The sequence below is a fragment of the Drosophila yakuba genome, chromosome X, assembly GCF_016746365.2.
Source record: "Drosophila yakuba strain Tai18E2 chromosome X, Prin_Dyak_Tai18E2_2.1, whole genome shotgun sequence".
In the NCBI taxonomy this organism is placed as follows: domain Eukaryota; kingdom Metazoa; phylum Arthropoda; class Insecta; order Diptera; family Drosophilidae; genus Drosophila; species Drosophila yakuba.
This window is the reverse complement of record NC_052526.2, coordinates 9,786,338-9,811,492: the sequence shown is the minus strand read 5'-3', so window position 1 is coordinate 9,811,492 and position 25,155 is coordinate 9,786,338. Positions and strand designations below refer to the sequence as shown.

Below are 25,155 nucleotides of genomic sequence, written 5' to 3'. Positions count from 1 at the left end.
GCAAGGAAAAGAAAGAAAAACATAAGATAAATAAAAGGACAAAACACAATCTGGGCGAGTTCTTCTAACCTAACTGAAATCGCAATTGGCTCGAATAAAGAAAAATAAAAGAACTCTCAAGCGAAATGTGGGTCAGGCGAACGCAGAGTTTTGTATTTTGTTGGGGGATTTATCGATGCCCCATTCAGATACACATCTAACTACATGTATCTCATAGATGCTTTGCCCATCATCAATATTTTTCGCTACCCTTTTTAGTTGTGGATATTATTATTATTAATATTATTGTATAAAAACAATTATTATAAATTTATATATAATTCAATTATTATAAAATGATTTCTTACACTACTTTCTTGGCCGCCACTGTGGCTACTCGCTTCTGTCAATCCCACCAGCATCACTCATAATTTAAATTCCCTAGCTGACGCGTGGCACAAAATAAAAAAAGGGAAGGCAGGAATAAAAACCGAAGGAAGAAATAGAAAATGTTATGCATTTCAATGTCGGATGCGGACACGTGTCCTTTAATTAACCACCGAAAAACCAATCAAAATGCGTCGGCGGTTTTTTGTTGATTTGATTTTTCGCTGGCCGAGGCTCTAAAATATGAATGTATTTTACGTGACGCATACGCCGCGTGGCCCCGCGTGCCACTGTGGCGATGGCAACAACGCCTTCTCGATAAGTTTTTGATAAATATTCCCCTCCTTTGGACGCTCCTTGTGCTCCTTCGTCCTGAAAAGTGGCTACCATTTTTTAATGTCACTTTTTGTGTGTGCTTGTGGCCACAAGGGGGTGAAGTGGGTGGTTGCGGGGGGGGGCGTGGGGTGTCTTCACTGCCCAATGGAGCGTACATTTTGAAATTGAAATCGGCAGGGGCGGTGAAGGGGAAGGGGCAGGGGAAAGGGAATGAGCCACATCAGCAGCAGCAGCAGCAACAGCAGCAGCCGCTGCCAGTTTCTTCTTTATCTCCCCGACAGTCGGTGGATGCTTCATTGAGTTTTATGTAGAAAAATGCGCAAATACACGGAGATATACATATATATGTATATATACCCGGTATATGTATAAGGCGGCATATACATATATAGCCTATAGATTGCCGATGGGCACTGCCTCACCAGAATCTGACCAGGCAAAAACTCATAAAACTTGCAGCGACTCCTTCGCCTCCTTGGGCTCCTTGGGCTCCTTGGCTTCTTAAGCTTGGTTAAGCGTTCGCACAAAGTGTTAAGTCTCTTACTTTGTTTTCACCTCCCCCGATTTTCCCCGACCTCTGAACTCCACCTCCCCCTCCCCCTCCATCTCCTCGTCCTTCTTGAACGCCACTCTGCGGATGTTTGAATGCTTTATAATTACATTTTATGTGCCATCGTTGTGTATATAAGATGCCAACAGGTGCAATCCATCGACTCTTCGAGTTGAATTAAAAGCCTGTCAGTACACTGCACCAAAATTCAAGTTTGTGTTATTGAGGGTAGTACAAAATATATTATAACATTTCGTTTAAGATATTTGCAGCTTCCTGTGACACTTTTGAACATAGTTATCAGAAGTTGACTTATTAAAAATGGATTTTTGTTTAGCCATTTACTGTGGCAGTGTAAAAGGGCATGGGAAAGTCAGGAGCCTGTTCCTCCATCTTCGTTTATTCAGTTAACAGTCTTTATTGAATGTTTGCCTTTGGCTCCACGGATTCAGCGTTGTAATTGCTCGAGTTTTAATGGCCAATCGGCGTATCCTGTCTGCAAAACCAGTTTCTGGCTTCAACCTACTTTCGCAACTTCCCCCAGCCGCTGTGTAAAAATGTAAATCCGCGGAAATCGACCGACAATATCTGATACCCGCGGCGATTACACTCATACTTTTTGTGATTTACATTTGCGACATGCTCACAGTCGAGTCCTCGAGACACAAAATTCCCTGTTCCCTGTTCGCCAAATAACTCCGTCAATTTTCCTTAATAAGCGAGAGAAACCATTGGTCCGTTGGTGGTCGTAACATTAATCCGTTTCCGAGGGGCATAAAGTGCGGCATTGTCTATGTAATGAATGCCGCCGAGTGAATGCCAAGTGAATGCTGAGTGTTTGAGTTTGGCAAATGAACGGAACGAGTGAACGAATGAACGAATGAACGAATAAGTGCGTCAGTGAATGGGCAATGATGCCCGATTGATTGCCAAATAATGGAGTTGCCCACGATATGGCTAGGGATTCGGACTTTGAAGGCGATTCAACAGCTGAATAACGAATTCCGATTAATTTACGCTCGATTTGGCCAGGGATTGTAATTCATTAGAAAACAGTGTCAAACAATTGCCGGCGTATGAATATTCAATGAGTTCCGTTTAAGATCTTTATTAAACGGCCAAATATTTAAAGCTTTTTTATCGAAAAATTCCTTGTTTATTTCATATTTGATAGGTATTTATATAAAAACTAGAATATAAATTGATAATTTTGTATTGCTACTCATCAGATTCTAGGAAATTATACAGCTTAACCAATTGACAACCTGATCTAGTGGCGAACATAGTGATTGATTGGGGTCAAGTAGCTATCACTAATTAGATAATTTCCAGGCCGCATATCTACCAACTCCCACTCATGCCCGTCAATCATTGGCCATCAATCACAGTGGCTGGATAGTTGGCCAACTTGTCCGTGCGAAAAGGTTCAATTACACACAAATCAAAAACTTTGCCACAAAGTTAATGAACTTTGTGCTGACCCGCCGAAACTCACCTTTGTCAGCCAGGATTCCACTCCATTCCATCTCATCTTCAATTTATTTAGTTTCGTCAAGAATCAAGGGGAGTTTTTGGAGTAGTTAAGTCTCAACCAGACAAAATTGATTATTGAGTATTACCCTGAAGGTATATAAATATATAATATATCCCACATTAGTGGATGTAATTTGGATTTGAATACATTTTAATGAATGCTTCAAGTAGTTTTAAAAGCTGTTAACCTTCTTCACTTTACCATTATTTAATGATCGAGTGTCGAGTTCCTAAGATTCCACCTGGCACAGTTTCCCAACCTAATACACCTTTCTCCCTGTGTATTTGTGTGCTGTGGCAAATGCCGATGTGGTTGCCCTTTAAACGACTTTTGCTTCTTGGAATTTGTTCAAAACTAAATCGTTTCAGTGCGAAACACTTAATGATGTGCTTGTGTGACACTGTGTGTGTGTGTGTGTGTGTGTGAGAGTGTGTGCTGGTGTTGTGTTGTGTTTGCAACTAAATTGTTAGACATTTTAATTAATTTCCACTTTAATGTTTACTTAGCTAAATGTTTTCCTCCCTGCCTGCAGGCAACAACAACGGAGACTTCGAGCGGATACGACAGCGGCAGCTAGAGATACTTGTAACTAAAGTGACATGAGGCCTTAACAACAATAACACCAACAAAACAACAACAACAACTACCACAACAACAATAACAACTACAGCATCAACAACTACGAAGCACTACAACAACAGCGACTATAAGAACAAAGGACACGACAGCACCAAAAGCTACAACAAATTCAAACAAGCAACCGTAGAGCACTAAAAACCAAATTACAAACAATTAAAAGCGAGCACAGGGAAGGATCCTCCAGGGAGAGAGCTTGACAACGGTACTGCAGCCACGCCCCCTGGCCAGACCCCACAACCCCCCCACACACACACAACTACAAGGATACAGTGGAAAAGGACCCTACGCTCGCACAGAGACTCACAGCAAAAACAACAGCAAAAAAAAAAAGCCATCTACATGCCTCAATGGCCGCTCCATCGTTTATGGCCAACTAAAACTGAGCAGCGGTCCTCACGAAGGACCCCCGAATTCGTCCTGGTTGCCAGGGAGACCGGCCACCACCAGTCCATCATCGCCGGGACCTTTGTCTTTGTTCCGCATCACGACCAGAAACAGCAACAGCAACAGCAACATCAACTGAAAGTGAAACAGAAACGGCAACGCCACCGAAGGCGGCAATAAAAAGTTTGCTTTGTGTGCGCTCTTTGGGCGACGTAAACCCGTAACCCCCGAATCTGCTCCACCCACTGGTGTTCCTCATGCTGCTGATTCCACGCCCACGTTGAAAACGGTGTCGCCCTCGTTGTCCTTGTCGTCATCGTCAGACGCCTGTGGGCACTCAATTAAGCCCAATTCAACGCAACTTGAAAGCGACAACGGCAACAAAAGCAGCAGCTGCTGAATGTGACAAAAACAGCGGAAGGAGCAACAACAATAGCTGCAACATAACATAAATAATAATAAGAGTAACAATAGTGGCAAGAACACCTTCCCTAAAATATTGCATAGAAACCGGCAAAGCGGCAACATTAATAAAAACAGCATTAGCAGCAGCAGCATTTGCAGCAGCCGCAACGCAACAAAAGCATTAAAAGCAAACTGCAGCATCAGCAATAAAATCAACTGAAGCAGCACCAGCATTACCATCAGCATCTGCATCTGCGATTAAAGCTGCAAAAGCAACACAAGTGGCACAAGCAGCAGCAATTGAAGCTGCACATCCAGCGGTAGCAGTGAACCGGCCACGCCCACGGAAACGCCAACGCCCGCGCTCACACACACAGACACAGACAGCGATACTAGAACAGGCACAGAAACAGATAAAGATACAGATAAAGATACAGATACAGATACATTTAGAGGAGCAGCGGCAAGAGCGGCAGCAGCAGCAGCGGCCAAACGGACTTGGGACACGCCCACGTATCGCTGGCGTGGGCGGCGGGCGGTGGGAGTGGCTGAGTGGATGTCAGAATGAAACTGAGCGTGAGCGCGTATCGGGCGCATGCATCCGCACACAAGAAGATCCTCTCCAGCGGCTATCACTCACAGCTCAACTACGGCAGCACTGGAGCGGCAGCGGCATCCTCCTCGTCGTCGGGGACCACTGCAACGGGCCTATATACGGTGAGTGTCCATGTGTGCATGTGGTCCATGGTGTCCATGATGTTCATGATGTTCATGATGTTCATGATGTCCCTGAGTCCCTGCCCCACCCACATCCTGCACCTACTACACTCGCACATTTCCGTGCAGCGCGCAGTCTGATTTTGATTCCGATTTTGGTTTCCCAGAAGGACATTCTCTGTCACTCTTTGGCTGCTCGTGTTTCAGTTACGTATTCCTAGTTACACTGCAAAAAACGGAGGTGTGTAGGATTTTGCTATTTATGCAAGATCTTCAGCTAAAATCTTCAGCTAAAATCTATTCCTATTTTCATAAACTAAATTGATTTGTATTTAATATTTATTAGATTTGTTATCCACTCTTTGTATACATATATATAGAATAGTTTCGCCCTTCTCCTCCTCTCATTAAAGCCAAATTTCCTTCAACCTCTTGGCTGCCGGCCTTTTCTGCTCATTAATGTTGTGTGACAAACAAAGGCATAAAATTTAAACATTTTTGATTATGAGTTTTACTGTTATGTCCGTCCATAGCTACATTTTAATGATATTGCTTTTTAGAGGGGGGCAAACATGGGTGTATGAAAAGGAATTGAGGCTATAGCCATTGGTTAAAATCGTAGTGGGAAGCAGCTTGCAAATAAATATTGGAAATCCATTTGGGAAAATTGCCATGAAATGCAGCCTGGATTTTATTAAATAGAAAGAAAATCACATAACCATATCAGCACATGCAATATAATCCAGCAAACTGTAAAAATAATATTTTAAGAGTGGCTGGCTTACGTTTTAAAGTGGGCAAACATGAAACCATTGTCAAATATCCATGAAGTGCAGCCTGGTTTTTATTAAACCGAAAAGGGGGCCAAATAGGTATGAATGATACTGGCACTCTTATCCGTGATGAAAAATAATTGGCAAAATTGTGTGTGTTAACTTACGTTTTTGAGCTACCAAACGGATAAACTATATATAAAACATGTTTTCATTTTAATGGAAATTCGGGCAAATTTCATCAGCTTTGTGCAAATCATTTTAGCCAACTTCGTTAAGCTCGTTACCTGAATTTCAAACATAAAGTGGATACAATAAAACGAGGGTCCTAGATCAGCCAGCATGAATATTCATTAAACTGACCAAACTGACTAAAAGTTATTTAATTTGTTTTGAAAGCACGACCGCATAGTTTTGCGGCGCAAGTAAGCAATTTGGTAAATTACGTAAAAGCCATTAAAAAAAAAGCAAGGCTCAATCATGAAAAGTTTACATCTTCCCGTCAACTTGTGCACTCGAGTTCGCTGCAAGCAATTGGCCCACCAAATTGGAAATACACCGCTCGAATATATACACTAAAGGTATTTCTGTACGTAAATCCGGCTAATTAAAGCGCAGTTCAAAGTCACTTTTGACCCATCAGGTGTCCTTTTAGTTCAGAACGGCGGCTTAACAGTTCGAATCTGAAAGCATCAAAAATACAAAATACAAAATACAAAATAAGAAATATAAAATATAAAATCCAAATACCAGTTCCCGGAAGCCAGAACCACAATAAATTCCAATCAAGTTTTGTGGCGCAATTAATTGCCATGTCCGCGGGCGTCAGCTGCTGGTGACTCGGATCGAAAGTCTATATGCACAGCAGCGGCCATCCGAATAGGTGTTGCTCGTAAGGAAATCCATTAACATATGAAATAAAATAGGATATAATATATATTTAAAGCAACTACCAAACAACCAAGCTAATAACATTATTATTAGCAATTCAATGTAGGCAAATAACCAGCTGACACTAGTACTTTGAGCACAGGTGTGCGTGTGAGTATAGCCATCGCAATGGTGGCTCACAAGTGGAGGTTAATCCGACACTGAACAGATTTGTCAACTAATTGGTGGAAACGGCGCACAAATCCCGCTAGATATATGTTATGCGGTTTCCCCTATTTAGACCGTTGCCCAAATTGAAACCCTCGACTGGAATTAGCCAGTTTTGTCACGGACATGCAGCCACCCACACACACGAATCTGCGGGATGCGGAGTATGAACACGGATACAAATACAAATGCGGACTACGGATACGAAAACGAATACGTATATGGATACGGATACGGATACGGAATACGGAGCATGGACACGAGCAACGTCAATCTGTCCCAATGGTCAAATCGAAGCTTTCAAGTTTGCGGCACTCGAGTACTTATACAAGTACTTTACGCCCTCAACTTGCCCCAATGAAGCTCACTTTAAGTTGGTTTTTGGCCATTGGTGTTAAATTAATAATGGCTTTGGCTAACAAGTGGTTTCTGACATTGATCCAATCGAAGTGGCTGGATGTCCCCCGACATCGTTTATTCGATTGCGGCTGCAATTGCGATGTCGTGATTAGTCTCGGATAATTCCTATTGATTTTTGAGACACACTTTGCTTTCACTTGGCCTAATCCCCATTATGCAACTGCTGTAATTAGGAATGTTTTAAGACCCATTGATTTTTTTATCTTAACATTTCTTCTTTCATATTAATAAGAACATTTTAATCCGATTTAATAAAGACTATAAGCCTTATTGTGATGTTTAAATAAAATTCCATACAAGTTCTTTTTAATAAAACGATTATAATTTGTGACAATTTGAAATGCTGCGCAGCGCTGTATTAAAAAATTAAATACAATTTAACTTCGTGTTAAAATCTGTTTCTGTATACAAAAAATTGACTTTGAGTGAATTTTTAGTATTCGGCCAACTCGGAGAGGAATCAATAATGCAATATTTAAATTTTAAAAGCTCGCTTCGACAAAAGTTTTCAGAGCTCATGACTGGTCCTGTGCCACCCAATTCATTTACCAGTTTTTCAACCATCCCATCCCATTCCATCGCATCCCATCCATTTCCCATTTCAGTTTTCCCGGGAAACTCTCGCCCACCTGAAGGCCAAGTTTTCGTGTCACAGGCAATCAAATCAAAGTTTAATTATTATCGTCAACATCATTCGATTTAAAATGCACCGTGGGCCAAATGGCAAAGGCTCAGTGCCAGATGCAGTTGCAGATTCGAATGTCGATGCTGTTGCCGGCGATACATGTGCCATATACACATGCGGCCGCAATAATAGCACTCAAACATATATATAATTATTAATAATTAATTAATTGACCATATATAATAACACTAATGATAAAATATTTACTAATAAGAAATACTTTAAAATGAAATATTTGTTAAAATATTCTGAGAAGATAACTGTAGAAATTCCTTTAAAGGGCACGTTCAGAGGTGCTGTTTATTTGCCCACCGCTGTACTGCAATCATTGACATTTGGCCCTGTTTCGGCTTGAATTTGCATAATTAGCAATTAAGATGCGCTCAATTGCGATTGATGAGACACCTCGACTTGGGTGTCAGCATAGATATACCTATACACAGCCACAGTCATGGCAATAATTCCAATTAATGCGGCCCATCCAACTTATACGTACAATTATCCTTGCAGATGGAAGCGCACGAGCACGAGGCGGGCAAGTTTGTCAAGGATGTGGCCCGTCAGGTGCACGACTGCAACAGCGACACGGACGTCATCAGTCCCACGGGCACCAGTAGCTCCGGCGGAGGCGGAGGAGGAGGAGGAGGAGGCGGAGCAGGCGGTGCCGGCGGATCCGGTGGCGCTGGCGGACACAGCGACGGTGGCTATCACAAGCGGCACCACAAGATGGTCCGCGATGACGACAACAACAGTGCGGCGCACTCATCGGACAGCAAAAGTCCCAGCCAGCGGTAAGTTCGATACGCACACCTACACACGCACACAGACCAAGCAAATGAACACCCACACTGCACTGAGCGAAAGAAGTTGCAACTAAAGTCAGGGAGCAGTATTATGGCATTAGGTTGTTTTGGAAATTGGATTTTTGTTTCAGTAAAATTGCTTTGCTTCTTGCATAAATAAATAATTAATATATATACTTATAATGTTAGCTGCTTTAAGTTGGTAAAGTGTTCTTGAGAAGGTCAGTTAATTAGAATTTAAAAGTCTCGATAGCCCGATTTTAGAGTGCAGTTTTCGCTCAGTGCACACATCCCGACACGTGTAAAATAAAAGTTGAAAGCAGAGTAAAAAACGAGAAGGAGCATAACAAAGATGATTTATTCAAATCGTGCCAAGTTGTTACCAAACACATAAACATAATCCGGCGCTGCTTGTCCTGCAGTTCGCCCACACACACACACACATACACATAGACACACTGAAAAAACACTCAACTACACTTACACACAATACACAACACACCCATTCACACCCATACTTGTGCAGTAACTACATATACATAGGCACGTGCCGTAAGCGTAATTGATAAATGTGTAGCATACTTTGTTGGGCTTCGCTCGCCTTGACAGCTTTTTGTACTCTGTATTTGATCAACCGTAAGCGACATCACATCCGTACTGGCATCCGTATCCGTAAGACAAGGACCATCAGAAAGCGAAAGAATGAAAAGAAAAGAAAAGCAACAACAATAAGCCCGATTCAATTAAATGAAATTACCAATTAGCAAGTCGCCCCCCCCCTGCCATTCGTTCGCCACCCGAATATCCATCTACGTCCATGCGAATCCTTGCGGTCGGAGCCAAAAGCCTGGCATTGTGAAATGGGAATTGAAATCTGAATGGGAATGTGCTTGCGAATGTGAATGCGAGTGCGGAATGGGACTTCAAAAGTTTTCAGTTTGCGTTTTGGTTAATCTAATCAGGAGTCTGAGATGCGACTAAAAGCAGCTCGATACAGGGACAGTGCGTTTCGTTGCTATATATCCATAAGCTATTAAGTGCACACTATAAATGCCAGTTGCTTGTTTAAATCAAATATAATTAAATCATGAATAAATTAATACTTAGTATAAGTATTTTAAAATTAATAAGATAACGTTTGTATGATAAATATTACTGCTCATACAATTATGTATTATACGTTTGCTCCACAACTTTTAAACGCACCGTCCGGGCAGTCGATTATAAGTAAATGTTGAGACTGTGGTTTCAAGTTTTTCTTGCTTTTGCAGTTGAATGGAGCTGTCACTCAGGCAGACACACTCCTACACCCACACACACACACGCACAACTTTTGTTTGTGTTTATTGTGCCATTGTGGTGGCAAAAAGGAAATTAGCAATGACAATTAGCCGGGATTGCCCATGTCCTTGTTGCCTATGTGTGTGTGTGTGTGTGTGTCGAAGTGTCACAGTGTCAGGCTTTCGGGGAGTATGTGTGTGTGTGTGTGTATATGATTTCATTAATTAACTCGACCCAGGCAAACAAAGGCGACGGAAGACGGAAGACGAAAGACGGTTGTAAGAGGACGAGCCGCCTTCCCGGGGGACAGAAGTTGACAACTCTTTGGCCTAATGGGCCCTCGCCGGGCGGAGCTAATCTTCGGGCACACGAATCCACTCAGCTCCACTCTCCAGAACGAAACCATGAAACCATGAAACCATGAACCACCACAACCACACTGAGCCACGGCCGCCACTTCCAGAATGCTAATGTGCCAGGACAAACAATTTAATCAAGAGCATAAGCCGAGTCACATTCCCTCAAAAAAAAAAAAAAGAAAACACTCCTAAAGTAATCCAATTCGCTTTCCTTTTGCCGTTTCCATTCTGTTTTGAATTTTTTAAACATTTTCACCACATTCACCACACAAACAGTGGTTGTATAATATTCTTTGTCCCCAATATTTATAATTTATTCAAATTATTATAAAATGAAAGCAAAAAAGATATAGAGAGATAATTTGATTAAAAAGTGGCTGCCGTGGATCGATGCCCTCGCAAATCGCATGTTATAATCAGAGTATCCACTTTTCGCATCGCTCGATCGGATCTTGAACATATATATACATATATAGATCCGGCAGCTCGTCGCTGGCCAGTTCGCAACTGAACCACTGTGGCTGCACCACCACCACCACCACCACTAGTTTAAGGTACACTGAGAGGGATAGACTTATACTGACGCCGGCACAACCGCATCCACATCCGCATACGCATCCGCATACGTATCCGCATCCACACCAGGCCCGTCAGCGGCGCCAGGTGCGCCTCCATGTGAACAGTCCGTCCTCCGACCAGAGCGCCAGCACGCCGCTGGGCCACCGGCCATTGCCAGCGATGAAGACCCTCTCCTCGTTCATCAGCGAGCACCCCGAGGATCTTGTGGCGGCGGAGGATCACGCCCGGAGTGGTGCTTTCGCCTCCTCCTCGGCATCCGCCACTGCCAATGCCAATGCCTCCAATGGCCAGCAGCAGACAACGAAGTGGAAGAGCCTGCGGGCCGTGATGGCCTACTACTGCTCCCTGCGGCGCATCAAGAGGAACGTTGCCACCCACAAGTCCCACTTTCAGTGTTTCCGTATTGCGTATCCGCGTTTTGCTAGCGTTAACTAACTAACCACTGCACAGAGAGAAAAACATCACCCACATTTGGCCACTCAAATAAGAACAGTTGCTTAGAATATATTATAATCTTATAAATGTTTTAAAAACTAGGTTCTTGGTGTTACAAAAATATACGTTAAAGTAGTTAAAGGTAGTAAACATCAATTGTATTAGATACACAAATTTCAAAACTATAGTTTTTGTTTTTTTTTTAAATGGAATAGAAATATGTATAGTATTGTTTTCTATAATATCTCAACTTGTATTGGAGATAGTTTATTAATGATCAGATGAAATATCTTTCAAAAGTATTGTAACATTTATAATTGAGATGGCCAAATGGAGAATTATAGGTTTTTTTCTCTGTGCACCCATTTATGTGTGTGTAAACTCTCTTTGCGTGCGTGTGCGTGTGTGCGAGAGAGAATCCTGACTCTTGCTATCCTCACCACCATCACCATTGAAAGCGAAGTACTCGATCCGCCCCTCGATAATCGATATTTACTAACCCACCCACTAACGCTCATCGATCGCTCGCCCTCTCTCTTTCTCTCATGCTCTCACTCTCTCGCTCTAACAACGTACTAATCCGAAAACGTAGTGTATGAACCTACATATGTGTAACCTAATATATAACCCATATATCATTGATGTGTAAGCGAATGCCAGACCTCTTTCTCTGAACTCAACTAAAACTGAACTCAAATATCGCCTGCTCGCTCGTTCGCTAAGTCTATCCCACTCCCACTCTCTGCTCCAGATCTGTGCCTATTGACCCCCCCTTCCCCACACACACTCTTTCTCTCTCTCTCTCTCTACAGTTAAGTCTCAATAAGTTTTCTTGTAAAACTTTTGCTAGTCTTCCGAACCAACCCCTTTCTTCGCATTACTTAACTCATTTATTAAGTGTGGAAAAGCGTTTGATGGGATTTTGCATTTATTAGACATACATACGCATAAGATATGTACGCGTGGTCATGCAGTGGGAGGTGCCACTGTAGCCCAGCGAAATGAAGGAATGAGGTGTCTTGGCTGGGTATAGGTTTTACCACTTTCTGTTCTAGTTTCGGTTCATTTTTGGCAAAGGGCAACTTAAAAAGTTTGTCCTAGCTAAACAAGTTGATGCCAACAGACACACACACTTACAGACACTCGCACACCCTCTTAAGCACACACACACACTCGGGCAAACACACACATGCTTATATGTAAGGGTGTAAGAGGAACTTTTGCTTGAAAAATCTCAGCAAACAGCCAAAGTTAAAGTGGCTTTTGGCAGTGTGCGTTTGAATCGATATGTTTAAGCTGCTGACTGCAATGTAGGCGAACTTTTGACACAAATACACCAACACACACACTCACACAGAAAGAAGCTACAGTGACGTAGTCAGTGGGTTTGAAAACCCTCTTTCATAAATTACTGTATTCTTACCATCCATCAAGTTTGTTATGTAGTGATTGACAACTGTTGCCAACTGTTTCTTCTCAACTTAATTTAACGAATATTGCCTTTTACGACTAAAAAAGTGAATTCAAGGAACTTTGTAATTAGTCCTTGTAATTAATCCCCTTGAAAAAGCCATCGTACGCCACTGGCAGGGGCACCACATTGCGCCTATGCATATGCCAATGCCACAAAGTACGCCAACCACCCAGATTCTCTTTGGCATTGTGCATGGCAAATGGGAAATTGCCTTCTGACTGACAACTTACAAAGAATTTGAATTTAGAAAATTGCAAATTTATGTAGAAGCCAAGTGAACAACACACAACACACTCATTGGTAGCCTAGAATTTATGCACCCTCCAGGTCCGATTGGATGTCACCATCTAGTTTTATCCTCGTTTTTTTGTCTTTTTTTTTTGTTTTTTTTTTTGGCCAACGAAATGGCATGCACTTGGCAGCGGGCACAGTGAGGCCTGCTATATATAGAAACCTTGCCAGAGCCTGCTTCCGTATGTTTCCCTAGTCGTATGCTTAAGTAAGTCCCTTACAAGCAACTTTGATTCGCAATCAAATTCATTTGTTCGATTCCGGCAATTGTGTTTTGATTTGCAAGCACTTGAAATGCGGCTCACATCCGGTGGCGTCGTCCGATATTTTCGTATTTTCGTCTTTATTGCATTGTCAGCAGCCCAAGTTGCTCATTAACTTGGATGACCCAAATAATTGGGGTATTAGCCATGGCTAATAAGCCATCTACACGCTCGCGCTGGGTGTCGAAAAAAAAAGGAGAAATTGTAGTCGGGAAGTTTACGAGCAGGAGTTTGGTTTAAGTGCCACTGAAATGTCTCTTGGTGGGTTTAAAATTTTTGTACAGCAATTTTATGTGAGTTTTTATCAAGTCATTCGCGAGAATAATTTTCATTCTTTTACGCAATTTATTGCTGAAAAATCATACTGATTGGAAAAAAGAATGCGAGTTTTATGTTTTACTTGAAATTTATATTGCCTATGCATAAGAGTTAATAGGTGGAGCTCAAACTACTTAAATAAAACAACTCAATCCAGAAAATAGTTATAACTACAAAATATCACAAGTAAACACCTTTAAATTCATTGACCTTATAAAAAGTTAAAGAGCATCATTTCCAACTTGATTTATGTATATTACAACTTTCTGTCCACAATTACTTTGAGCGCATCCTTAGATTTCCGTGACATCCTGACACGTTTTAAAATCCAGCTGGCTGGCGAAAAGTGTAGCATACTTTTGTGGGGTGCCAAGTGTCCCAAGGCGGTTATAAATTTATCCCCATCAGGCATAAGGCATCAGGGGTGAAGAAAGAGAGGTGGGCAGCTGGAGAACGTTTGGCCAAATGACTCGACGCAATTTTTCAATTGTTATTTCATCCGCCATGTGCGCCCAGTCAGTCAAGTGGCGAACCGAACGCAATGGTTTAGCATTCCGGACGGTCACGGCCTGCGGCCAGCGGGTTGATGGCCACAAAAACCGATAACCGGGAACCGAAAGCCAAACCAGAGATGAAAAGCAGAACCAGGGAACTCAGATCCGAGAATCGTGGCGAAGGCGTTAATTGAAATCCGGCTTAGGAGCCGAATCGCCGGTTAACCCGAGGCGGCCCCAAATCGGACATCATGCAGCCATTAAACAATAACACTTTTGCCAACCACATATGGGTTAACAAACACACACACACACACACGGGGGCGTTGAACAAACAGGAGAGTCCTTTAACATTTCGCTGGATGATTTGTTGTGCAATAAAGAATGCCATTTAATACCGGGCCCAGCTCTTTAACCTTTTCGAACCAGATTACCAACCCGAAACACATCGACTCGAATGGAATCGAATCGAAACGAATCCAGTCGAGAAACGGGGAATTGGCAAGCGCCAAAACTAACAAGCTCATTCGCAATTTATATTAAATCGAAAGTCCACAAATGGTTCAGCTGACCCCAAAAACAACAATGGGGTCATCCGCAGATATACGCACACACGTACACGCATTTCTACACATACATTCAGTGGCCCATTAAACGGGGGTTTTTTGGCTTTTGGGGCTACAAATAAATGAGTCTATTGATTAAATGCTAGAAATGTAATTCAAACAGAAAATATGATATATCAGTAGGTTTTCAATCATTAGGAAGGTATTTATTATTGAGAATCAACTTTTAAGTGGGGAGCTAGCCATGTAATATCTAAGAACCCCTTTTTCTGCGGACGCCACTGTGTGTAGGTATTATATTTAGTATATAGCGACTATAGAGCGGTGTAATCTTATCGTGCAGCAAGCCTTTTTCCGCTTGGCTTGGGATGGACAGTGATGGGTTAAAAGGGGGCCCGTATCACCCAGATCCATGCATATGTATATGTGTGTGTGTGTGTGTGTGTGTGTGCCTCCATATCTGTTTGTGTTCAGCGTCTCTCTCACCCACTCCAGCCCTCTCGCTCACTCCCTCTCTATGTCTCTGTCTCTGACTCTATCTCTGTCTCTGTCTCTTGGACTTTTTGCCAATCTATTTCTATCGAGTTCTCTTTACTATTGCCTCCTCGAAAACATTACAATACAAAATAAATACAAAACGATAATATGTTAAACAACAACCCAAAAAAAAAATAAAGAACAAAAATAAAAGTACAAAAGAAACAGCAAGAAACAAAAAGAAAATGAAATACTTTCAAAACTCGTTTAGGAAATCGCGTATCGGAGATGGAGCTTCAGATCCAGATTCCGATTGGTAAGTTTATTCTCTTGCGTTCCTTATGATTTCTCGGTTTTGTCTCTGCACACCAATACGCAAACACCAAATACATACACATAGACACAGATGACACGCACACTTACACTTACACATGCACTTACACACGCATAGCTTTGTTCTGCTTTTGATTTGATTATGATTGTGATTATGATGATGATGGTCATGCTGTTATTGATGATGATAATGACGATGATCGGCATGTGCGCGCTTTGCATTTGAATAGGCCGCAAAAACAGCAAGACATACATATAAAGCATATAGAAGTAACTCCATACATATAGAGAACATATAAACAATAGAGTAGGGTTTTGGCGTTTTGCGACCTGCGGAGTTTCCAAAACCGCAGCTCCACTACAACACCACCACCACCACCACCACCACACAGACTTTTGGGCCAAAGATCCGACAGCAGTAACACCCTGTAAAAAGCCACAACACTTTGTAGGGCGAATATACACCCACCCAGCCAACCACCCAATGAACCGACACACTTAGACACACCTATACACCCACACCTATACTCCTACACTGACGGCAACCACACCTATAGCTATCATTGTTTTCCTTTGATTTGTCTTTTGTTTAGCTAACTGCATTGCTACCAAATCGCTTTCGTTTTTCGTACCTCATCGTGTACCACACGACGTATGCGTAATAATTTAGCCACCGCTGTAAATAGACCAATGAAACTAGCTAAAACAAAATAAACAAAAAAAAAATCGAAAAAGAAAATGAAAATTCGAAATTAAAACCAAGCAAGCCCTAAACGATAACAAAAATAAAATACCAAACAAAATACAATACATTTATCCCGTAGCCTGGCATTTGATATGCTGAATGCGAATAATAATTGTGCATAAATTAAGCCCAACCAAAAACAATTAACGCATCAGCAACATCCCCAATATCGAACTGTACATAAGCAATGTATATATATATATGTATATATAGCCACATCCATTGTGTACATCATGCAAATAAACACCTAGTACTAGATGCTATAGCAGAACAGACGATTGAATGGCGACCCTGAGCGGCTTGAGCAAAAGTTTAAAGTGGTAAAACCTGATCCCTTTCCCCGAACATCCTCACCACAAATTCCCCCTCCACGTAGTCGTACGATAGTCCTAGATCGAGTTCGTATGTACTCGTAGTGTGTAGCTGTGCTGTTGCAAACTGAAATTACTGAAATAAAAGTAATGCCAAATTTCACCTTCGTCGGTGGTCCGTCCATTTCCAACAATCGTTATTGATTGATGACGCTTTGGCTTAACGAATTCGGCTCTTTAAGCTTTATAAATGATTTCAAGACTTTAAACGTGATTAATGTGGGTTTTCAGAGCTCAATACAAGCACTAAAATGATACTGCCGCATTGCTATCACTTCCTTGGCTGCCTAAGAGTATGCAATGCTATTTTTAACTTCAATTGTCCTTTTAAGCTTCCTCAAACATTTTTCACTGCACACTTTTGCACAGCAGCAAAGTGATTTTATTCAGTGTCCACATTATTGCAAGTTTTGGGGATATTAACCTTCCATAAAATATGTATATGTAGAAGCCGAGAGTGAAAGGCATGTGATGACGCTGGTACAGCGCAAGTGCTTAAATTGTTTCAGAACAGATTTAAATAAATTATATATTCTATCCAGTTTGCAAGAGTAACCTAAGCTTCGGATTGCCGGAGTAAACGTACTTTTCGTTTCTTTTAATTTCTTTTTAATTGTGAGAAACTTTTCAGTTTCGTCGAGAAAATCTCACCTGGCAGACCATTTAACACTTTTCGCCCGAGGCCAAGAGCTATTTTTATCGATGGCGGAAAATTCTTGGCCACTTGAACGCCACTTCCTCTTTTCCCTCCACCGCTATCCCCCACATCTATCTATCTCCCTCTCTCTCTGTTTCGCTCTGTCTGTCTCTGTCTCGCTGCAATGCTCTGCTGCTGCCGCTAAATTGTTTTCCAATTGCAATTTTCCACATTTGTTCTCGATTGCATAACGCCTATGATTGTTATTTCGTTTGATTACATTTGATTCAATTCGGATTCGATTCGATTCGATTTGATTTGAGTTGATTTCGTTTGCGACTCGAACACATCTCGCTTTTGTAGTCAGTTATCTAGACTCTAGAACTATAGCTATATATGTATGTATGTTTACTCGTATTTTGCATGCACAAATATACCTCATCTATTTATCTATCTCTCTATTTCCCTCGTGATTCGTTGTGCGTTTCCGTTTCCGTTTCACCTTAATGTTACCGTTACCGTTGCGTGCGTTTGCGTTACGGTCTTTTGGGTTCCCCCATGAATGTTTGTCTTGCCACTAAGTATGCGTAACCATATCCGTAATCCGTACTATGTAACCCGTAACCCGTAACCAGTAACCAGTAACCTGTAGCCCGTAACCCGTAGACATACTTCTCCGTCATCACCAACTAGCGTAAGTGTTTGTCGTTTCATGTTACGTAAGTGATTACGTTCTTTAAAAAGAATTAAATAATTAAAGAGCACCCGAGTAACGTGAGCGCACGCTTTATTGGAATGATCTTTTCAGTTGCGCTCCTAAAAAACCCCTCTTAAGTCCCCTTAAACAATAGTCATTAGCTACCGTAGTTCGTTGTGTGAGACAATCCCTTGCGAAATATGCTTCCTGAATATCCGCAACTAACCGATATCCATCTTCCACGTGCCCAAAAATAAAACAGGACACGATCGAACCAGCGCTGGATGAAGCTACGCACCACCGTGCAGATCTCATCGGCGATACAGAAGAAACCACCTCTCAAGCGCGAAGACTCCTTCCTAAAGCGTTTCTCGACTAGACAGATACCCGAAACACAGGTAACTATCACTATTGCCACCCCCCATAGGCCCAAAGTAAAGAAAAATACAGCTAGGGCTTTAAAATTCATTATAAAGCTCTCCAATATAATGTAACAGCGTTTTCGATTTTTTACATTTTTTTTTTTTCGATTTTTTGATAAAAAATAATCAGTTTTTTGTCGATAGCACTAAAAATAGTTGTCCAAATGTGGAATGCCATACATCGTTGAATTCGTAACAAAATTCCCTTTCGATCCATGTTCATACATTGATATGCTAATTTTTGGCCATTTTTCACAAATTTTGATGATGGTACCCCTTATCGAAAATGCGAAAATTTGTTAAAATTTTTTTTTGCGAAAATCAAAAAAGTAGGGATACACATAGTTAGCTATGTTTAATAGCAGCACAAAACAGTCTTTATTTTAGCTGTGCGGCCATTCTTGGCCAAGTTATGGCAAAAAGGCCTATTAAAAATATCCGATTTTTTTACAACATTTTTTGTTTCGATTTTTTGATAATAATAATCAGTTTTTTGTCGATAGCACTAAAAATAGTTGTCCAAATGTGGAATGCCATACATCGTTGAATTCGTAACAAAATTCCCTTTCGATCCATGTTCATACATTGATATGCTAATTTTTGGCCATTTTTCACAAATTTTGATGATGGTACCCCTTATCGAAAATGCGAAAATTTGTTAAAATTTTTTTTTGCGAAAATCAAAAAAGTAGGGATACACATAGTTAGCTATGTTTAATAGCAGCACAAAACAGTCTTTATTTTAGCTGTGTGGCCATTTTTGGCCAAGTTATGGCAAAAAGGCCTATTAAAATATCCGTTTTTTTTACATTTTTTTTTTTTCGATTTTTTGATAAAAAAATAATCAGTTTTTTGTCGATAGCACTAAAGATAGTTGTCCAAATGTGGAATGCCATACATCGTTGAATTCGTAACAAAATTGCCTATCGATCCATGTACATACATTGAAATGCTAATTTTTTGCGAAAAAATGCGAAAATTAAAAAAAAAATGTCGTTTTTGTTTCTATTTTCATAAGCTTCTTTGGGCACTGTTAACGATTGATTTATTGTATGTGTTGTATATTCGTAATACAATTATTACAATTTGTGTACTTTATTGTTTATAATAGGAAACTGTTGAAGATACGGGTTCAGAAAGTGCCTCTGGTGACGTCGACAAGAGTGTGAAACGACGACGACGCTATCTGCAGAAACGACGATCCGTTGTTAATCCAGATGAAAATTTTTACTTCTATTGGTTAATGATGTTAACTGTATGTGTTCTATATAATCTATGGACCCTAATTGTGAGGCAGAGCTTTCCTGAACTGCAGGTGAGTTTTCCCACAGAGTTTTCTTTATTATTTTCTCGTTTCCTCTATTTTTTCTTTCTTTTTTTTGTGTGTTTTGTTTATCTGTGGTGTGTACACCTTCCACTTTCCGTTTTCCACTTCCCATTTGCCCTTGAAAAGAATGCGGATGGGCCTTTGTTCGTCCTTTGTGTAAGGCGACACCCTTTTGACATTATGCCCAAAGAGTTGGTTGTAATGGAAGTTGGGTCTCCGTGGCCCATATAATGAGCCTCCGGACAAGGCACGTTGCTAGGGAAAACACTCGTTTCTTTTTTTTTTGTCTAGAGGTTGGCCAAAGTGGGAAAATAGGGGGGGAAAGAGCATCCGTGGGTCACCTGTCCGAAAAATACTTATCCGCTTTTTTATCTGTTTGCTCCCGTTCTTTGCCTTGTAATGACTCAATTATAAGACACGCAGTTTGGCCTGGGCAAATGTTTGTTTATGGCCCAGTTAGCTGGTGTTTGTCATCAGATTAGAACTGGCTGGCTACCCCGACCGTGGCCAAACAAAAGTCGACTGTGTTGACCTTTAACCCGGCCACAAAACCTCATCCTGTTTTTAGCCCGCACATTTGCAATTGTCAACTGCATTCCCCATTTTAATTGCCCTTGACCTGGCCATAAAAATAGGCGCACAGGCGGCCCGTAGAAAGGCCCTTTTCACTTAATGCGACTTTCTGTTGTGTGCACAGCAAACAATTGCTGCTAACTACTAGTATTGATTTTAATTTTGTAGAGCTACCTGGCTCAAAGCTATTTTTATGGCTTAAAATAAGCATAGCTCATGTCCAATTACCAAATTTACAACTAACATTGATTTTAGCTTAGAAAAGTTGCGAGGGCACACAGTTATTTTTATTCAGTCTGTTGTTTTTTTCATAGCCTAAGTGATATACACCATGTGTAACTCGACATTTTGCTCTGTGTATTTACTGCATTATTTTTGGCTAGCAATCTGTGCCCACGTTTTGGCTCATCTGCGATTCGATGACAGATGTTGTATTTATCTTAGATATAATAGTTCAATTACGCACAGGCTATCTGGAGCAGGGCCTAATGGTGAGTATCTGGATGAACTGAACCTTTGAAGTTCGAAACTTGGTACCTTTGAACTTCAATAACTTCTGGATGGTTTACAGGTATACGACGACAGGAAGCTGGCCTGTCACTATGTTCACTCGCGCGACTTTATCTTCGATATGATAGCGCTGATACCATTGGATCTGCTGCAGCTCAAGATGGGCACACATCCGCTCTTGCGTTTTACGCGCTTTTTTAAAGTCAGTAACTCGTAGATGGTCGTAGCATTATTAATGTGGGTTACTAATTTATGTGGCCTTTTGCAGGTTTATCGATCTGTGAGATTTTATTACATCGTAGAAAGTAGAACAGTTTGGCCAAATTTATGGCGCGTTGTTAACCTAATTCATATCCTGTTAATACTGGCACACTGGTTCGGTTGTTTCTATTTTTTACTCTCCGAGGCGGAGGGCTTTCAGGTGGGTACAAAAGTGTAAAGTATATCTGTAATACATATTTAAACACTACAACATGCAATACTCAACTTATTGCTAATAAGAAGCAATAAATTATGTTTTTGAGAAGCATTATCTAAAAGTCTATTGATATATCCTAGGGCGACTGGGTGTATCCGTATCGACCCGGGGACTACGCCACCCTGACGCGAAAGTATCTGGGCAGCCTGTACTGGTCGACCCTGACACTGACGACCATTGGGGATCTGCCCACGCCCGAAACGAATGCAGAGTGAGTAAGATTTACTGAATATATACATATATATCAGAATATTATATATGGCAAATGGGGGGTTTCTGCTCTTACTTTCAATCAACAATTTCACCAATCAGACCGAACTTTTCGGTGGACGGCCCACGATCAATTCCGCGGCGTGGCATTAAATCGCGCCTACTTCAATTTGGCTCTAGTTATGGGTACGATCATTATAAACATCCATCTACGATTTTGTTAGCAAGGTCAATCAAATTCAGCGAATATCATGCAACTTGTTTGGGGGCTGTCCACCGATTCGTCTGCCTTGGTGTTATAGTTTTCTAATATCTGAATAAATATCTGTTGCATATTGTCCCGGAATGAGCATCAAAGTTTTCGAAAGCGTGCGACAGCCTTGAACAGTTCCATTGATATTTGTCTAACAAATTACTAGCAAAGATTTCAAATAGTTTATTAAACCTCATCTTAAGCTTTCGAAAACTTTGATTGAGCTTGCAAAAAGTGCTTCAAGGAGAGAAAATGAGTGGCATAAATCGTGTTAAAAATAAATAAATTTTACAATAATATCTTCTAATTCAATTGAGCCAGCGTGTTTCTCTCCGTATGATTACATGTGACCTGCTAATTGATTGCCACTCCCTGAATTGCTCCTTCGCAGATATATTTTTACGATCGTTAGCTATTTGATTGGTGTTTTTATCTTCGCCACCATTGTGGGCCAAGTGGGCAATGTGATAACGAACCGAAATGCGAATCGCCTGGAGTTCGAGCGCCTGCTGGATGGGGCCAAGACCTATATGCGGCACCACAAGGTGAGTTCGTCGCGTCGCATTCTCCTTCATCGCACAGTGAGCCAAACTAATGTGCCGCCACATCCTGGCCAATCCATTTAGGTGCCCGGAGGGATGAAGCGTCGCGTGCTGCGGTGGTACGACTACAGTTGGTCCCGCGGCAGGATACAGGGTGGCGGTGACATCAATACCGCACTGGGGCTCCTGCCCGACAAGCTGAAAACCGAATTGGCCTTACATGTCAACCTGAGCGTGCTGAAGAAGGTGACCATATTCCAAGAGTGCCAGCCCGAGTTCCTTCACGATCTCGTGCTCAAGATGAAGGCCTACATCTTCACGCCGGGCGACTCCATTTGCCGCAAGGGCGAGGTGGCCCGCGAGATGTTCATCATTGCCGATGGCATCCTGGAGGTGCTGAGCGAGACGGGCAAGGTTCTAACCACCATGAAGGCTGGCGATTTTTTTGGCGAGATCGGCATCCTCAATCTGGACGGGCTGAACAAGTAAGTCAATGGGAAAATGAGAAGAAAGAGTTTTATTTATTCATCATTATGGTTCATTGCGTATTCTGCAGACGCACAGCGGATGTGCGCTCCGTGGGCTATTCGGAGCTCTTCTCCCTGTCCCGCGAGGATGTCCTGGCAGCCATGAAGGACTACCCCGATGCCCAGGAGATCCTGCAGACCCTCGGCCGCAAGCGGCTGATGGAGGTGCGCTGCGTGAACAAGAAGTATGCCAAGGCGCAGAGCGACAAGGAGGCGGCCGCCTATGCGGCAGCACATCCTCATCACCACCAGAGCCACCACCAGGGTCAGGTGCACCAGAGTGACAGCAGCGAGAACAGTGCCTCCAAGAAGATCGTGGACAAGCTGAAGCACGACGTCAAGGGATTCCGCAACGTGCTGAAAAAGTCCAGGTGAGATTCTGGACATAAAAACCTTTTTCAATTGATTTTTAAGGCCAGGAATCTCAAATGGCAATGCTGCTTTTGTTCTCCCCCAGGACCTCGCGCAAAAGCGATGAATCCCTGGAGATGCAGCCGCTGCACAACACCTCGCCGCGCGGCAGCAAGATCCTGCTGAAGCGCATGTCGCGCGTTCGATCGGACGAAAAGGATGCGGATAGTGCCGAGGCCAAGGACGAGTTGCACGACAAAACGCCCAGTCCGATTGGGGCGGGACTGCCCCTGCTGCAGCGCCTCCGGCTCCTCAAGGAGAAGCAGGTGAGTTAGCCAGGCCCGGCCAGGGATGGGAAGCCATTCGCATCGGCATCGACATCGCCACCCACCTGAGGCCAGAAGCCACACAGCCAACAGCCACAGTTACCACCACAGTTACAACCACCGAGTCACCGGAAACCACACAGCTCTTTTGGTTTTTTGTTATTTTTCATTTCACTTTCTTTTCTTTTACTCACCCGCTTCACCTTTTGCTCGACTCGATTTTCCACACCCATCCAGAGTCACCACGCCCACGCCCCCGCCCACGCCCAAGACCGCCCACTTCCACACCCACATGCCATCCGCAAGGCTTTAAATGGTTTTTCGCCACAAGCAGACAAACAGAGCATTGAATGCAGAGCTTGACAAATGGAAAAACAAACCAACACGCCCACAAAAACACAAACAGCCTAATGGAAAACGGTCTGAAGCCTGTTGTATCTGAGATACCGATTACTTATAGTCTCACCACCACCCACCACCCACAAGCCAACTTACTACCCATTAACCCACCACCCACACTTGCATATGTGTACAATGTTTCGACTCCATAATGTAATGCAGTTTGTACAAGTTGTTAGTGCACCTTCAGATAAATACACCCAAGATAAATGTGCTACTACCAAAGATCTTCATTATCGCAATCGAGCACGTAACGCAATTCAAAATATACATATATATAGCAAGCTATACAGATGAAATTATATAGAACTGGAGCAGAAAAAACTATTTTCCTACTTTTTGGGAATGTTAAGAAAATAATATATATATTTAAATCTTAAAAAGTGATTAGTAATTGGCAACATTTCACATAAAAACTTCGATTAAAGAATTATATGCTTACAAACATTTGAAAACGAATTCCTACTCTTTAGAAAAGATTTACTAGAATAGTTCGAAAGGTTGCCTGTTCTCTGTAAATTTTTGTACAAAAAAAAAAGAATTTGTGAGCTTATCTAGATGCTTTCAATAGTCCCCTGCTTTCGCTTGGTAAACACAACAAAAACATGTATAATTATAATTTACAGATGAAGCAAATCAACAAATACAAGCAAAAAATGAAAGATACACCATCGCTGACATTGCCCACTTAAATCATGAGTTCGTTTGCATTTATCATTTGATTTTGGTTTAGCTTCCGAAATGATTAACGCCCGATCCAGATAAATTCGTGTTGTATGTAATTATCCCCAGCTCCTAAACAGTAGTTTTGTATGTGTCTTTATGTGTCTTGCACTAGGATCGCGAAGAGCGAGCTGTTAAGTCCACACCACCACAGAAATCTCCACCTCACTCACATGTAACGTGTACGTTATCGCCGCAGGAATCGATCCAGGAGGAGCCCGAACGCGAATTCAGCGAAGGCTTTCCCCTGATCCAGCGACTCCAGCAGTTGAAAATTAAGAACGAGCCGCAGGCAAACGCCGCCGAACCCGGCGTCGTCATGGTAAAGCAAAACAAAAACTATAAAGACATATCAAAATCGAAAACAAAAACAAAAACAAAAGACAAATAAATTATATAAACAGATATAGCATCCAAAACCTATAGATCTAGAAAGCAGCAAGTCCTTAACTTTCCCTACCGCATTTGGGGGAATATGTCTAAG

At 41.9% G+C, this 25,155-nt stretch overlaps 1 protein-coding gene across 11 annotated transcripts in view; it reads left to right on the top strand.

Moving 5' to 3' along the window:
- The window catches only part of LOC6524820 (merozoite surface antigen 2, allelic form 4), a 47,353-nt gene that overhangs the window by 13,299 nt on the left and 8,899 nt on the right, over positions 1 to 25,155 (top strand). For 2 of the 11 annotated variants that reach the window (XM_039370210.1, XM_039370211.1), the window contains exons 2-16: positions 3,319 to 4,931; positions 8,418 to 8,698; positions 10,827 to 11,291; positions 18,293 to 18,428; positions 19,564 to 19,767; positions 20,736 to 20,843; positions 20,924 to 21,064; positions 21,131 to 21,283; positions 21,421 to 21,551; positions 21,653 to 21,736; positions 22,195 to 22,348; positions 22,430 to 22,830; positions 22,902 to 23,243; positions 23,330 to 23,549; positions 24,787 to 24,993. In XM_039370210.1, the coding sequence (XP_039226144.1) occupies positions 4,779 to 4,931; positions 8,418 to 8,698; positions 10,827 to 11,291; positions 18,293 to 18,428; positions 19,564 to 19,767; positions 20,736 to 20,843; positions 20,924 to 21,064; positions 21,131 to 21,283; positions 21,421 to 21,551; positions 21,653 to 21,736; positions 22,195 to 22,348; positions 22,430 to 22,830; positions 22,902 to 23,243; positions 23,330 to 23,549; positions 24,787 to 24,993 (3,180 nt within the window). In that variant the 5' untranslated portion in view covers positions 3,319 to 4,778. Of the gene's footprint in view, positions 1 to 3,318; positions 4,932 to 8,417; positions 8,699 to 10,826; positions 16,646 to 18,292; positions 18,429 to 19,563; positions 19,768 to 20,735; positions 20,844 to 20,923; positions 21,065 to 21,130; positions 21,284 to 21,420; positions 21,552 to 21,652; positions 21,737 to 22,194; positions 22,349 to 22,429; positions 22,831 to 22,901; positions 23,244 to 23,329; positions 23,550 to 24,786; positions 24,994 to 25,155 lie in introns of those variants that run through there. The other 9 variants (XM_039370216.1, XM_039370214.1, XM_039370213.1 and 6 more) reach the window with 9 other exon arrangements.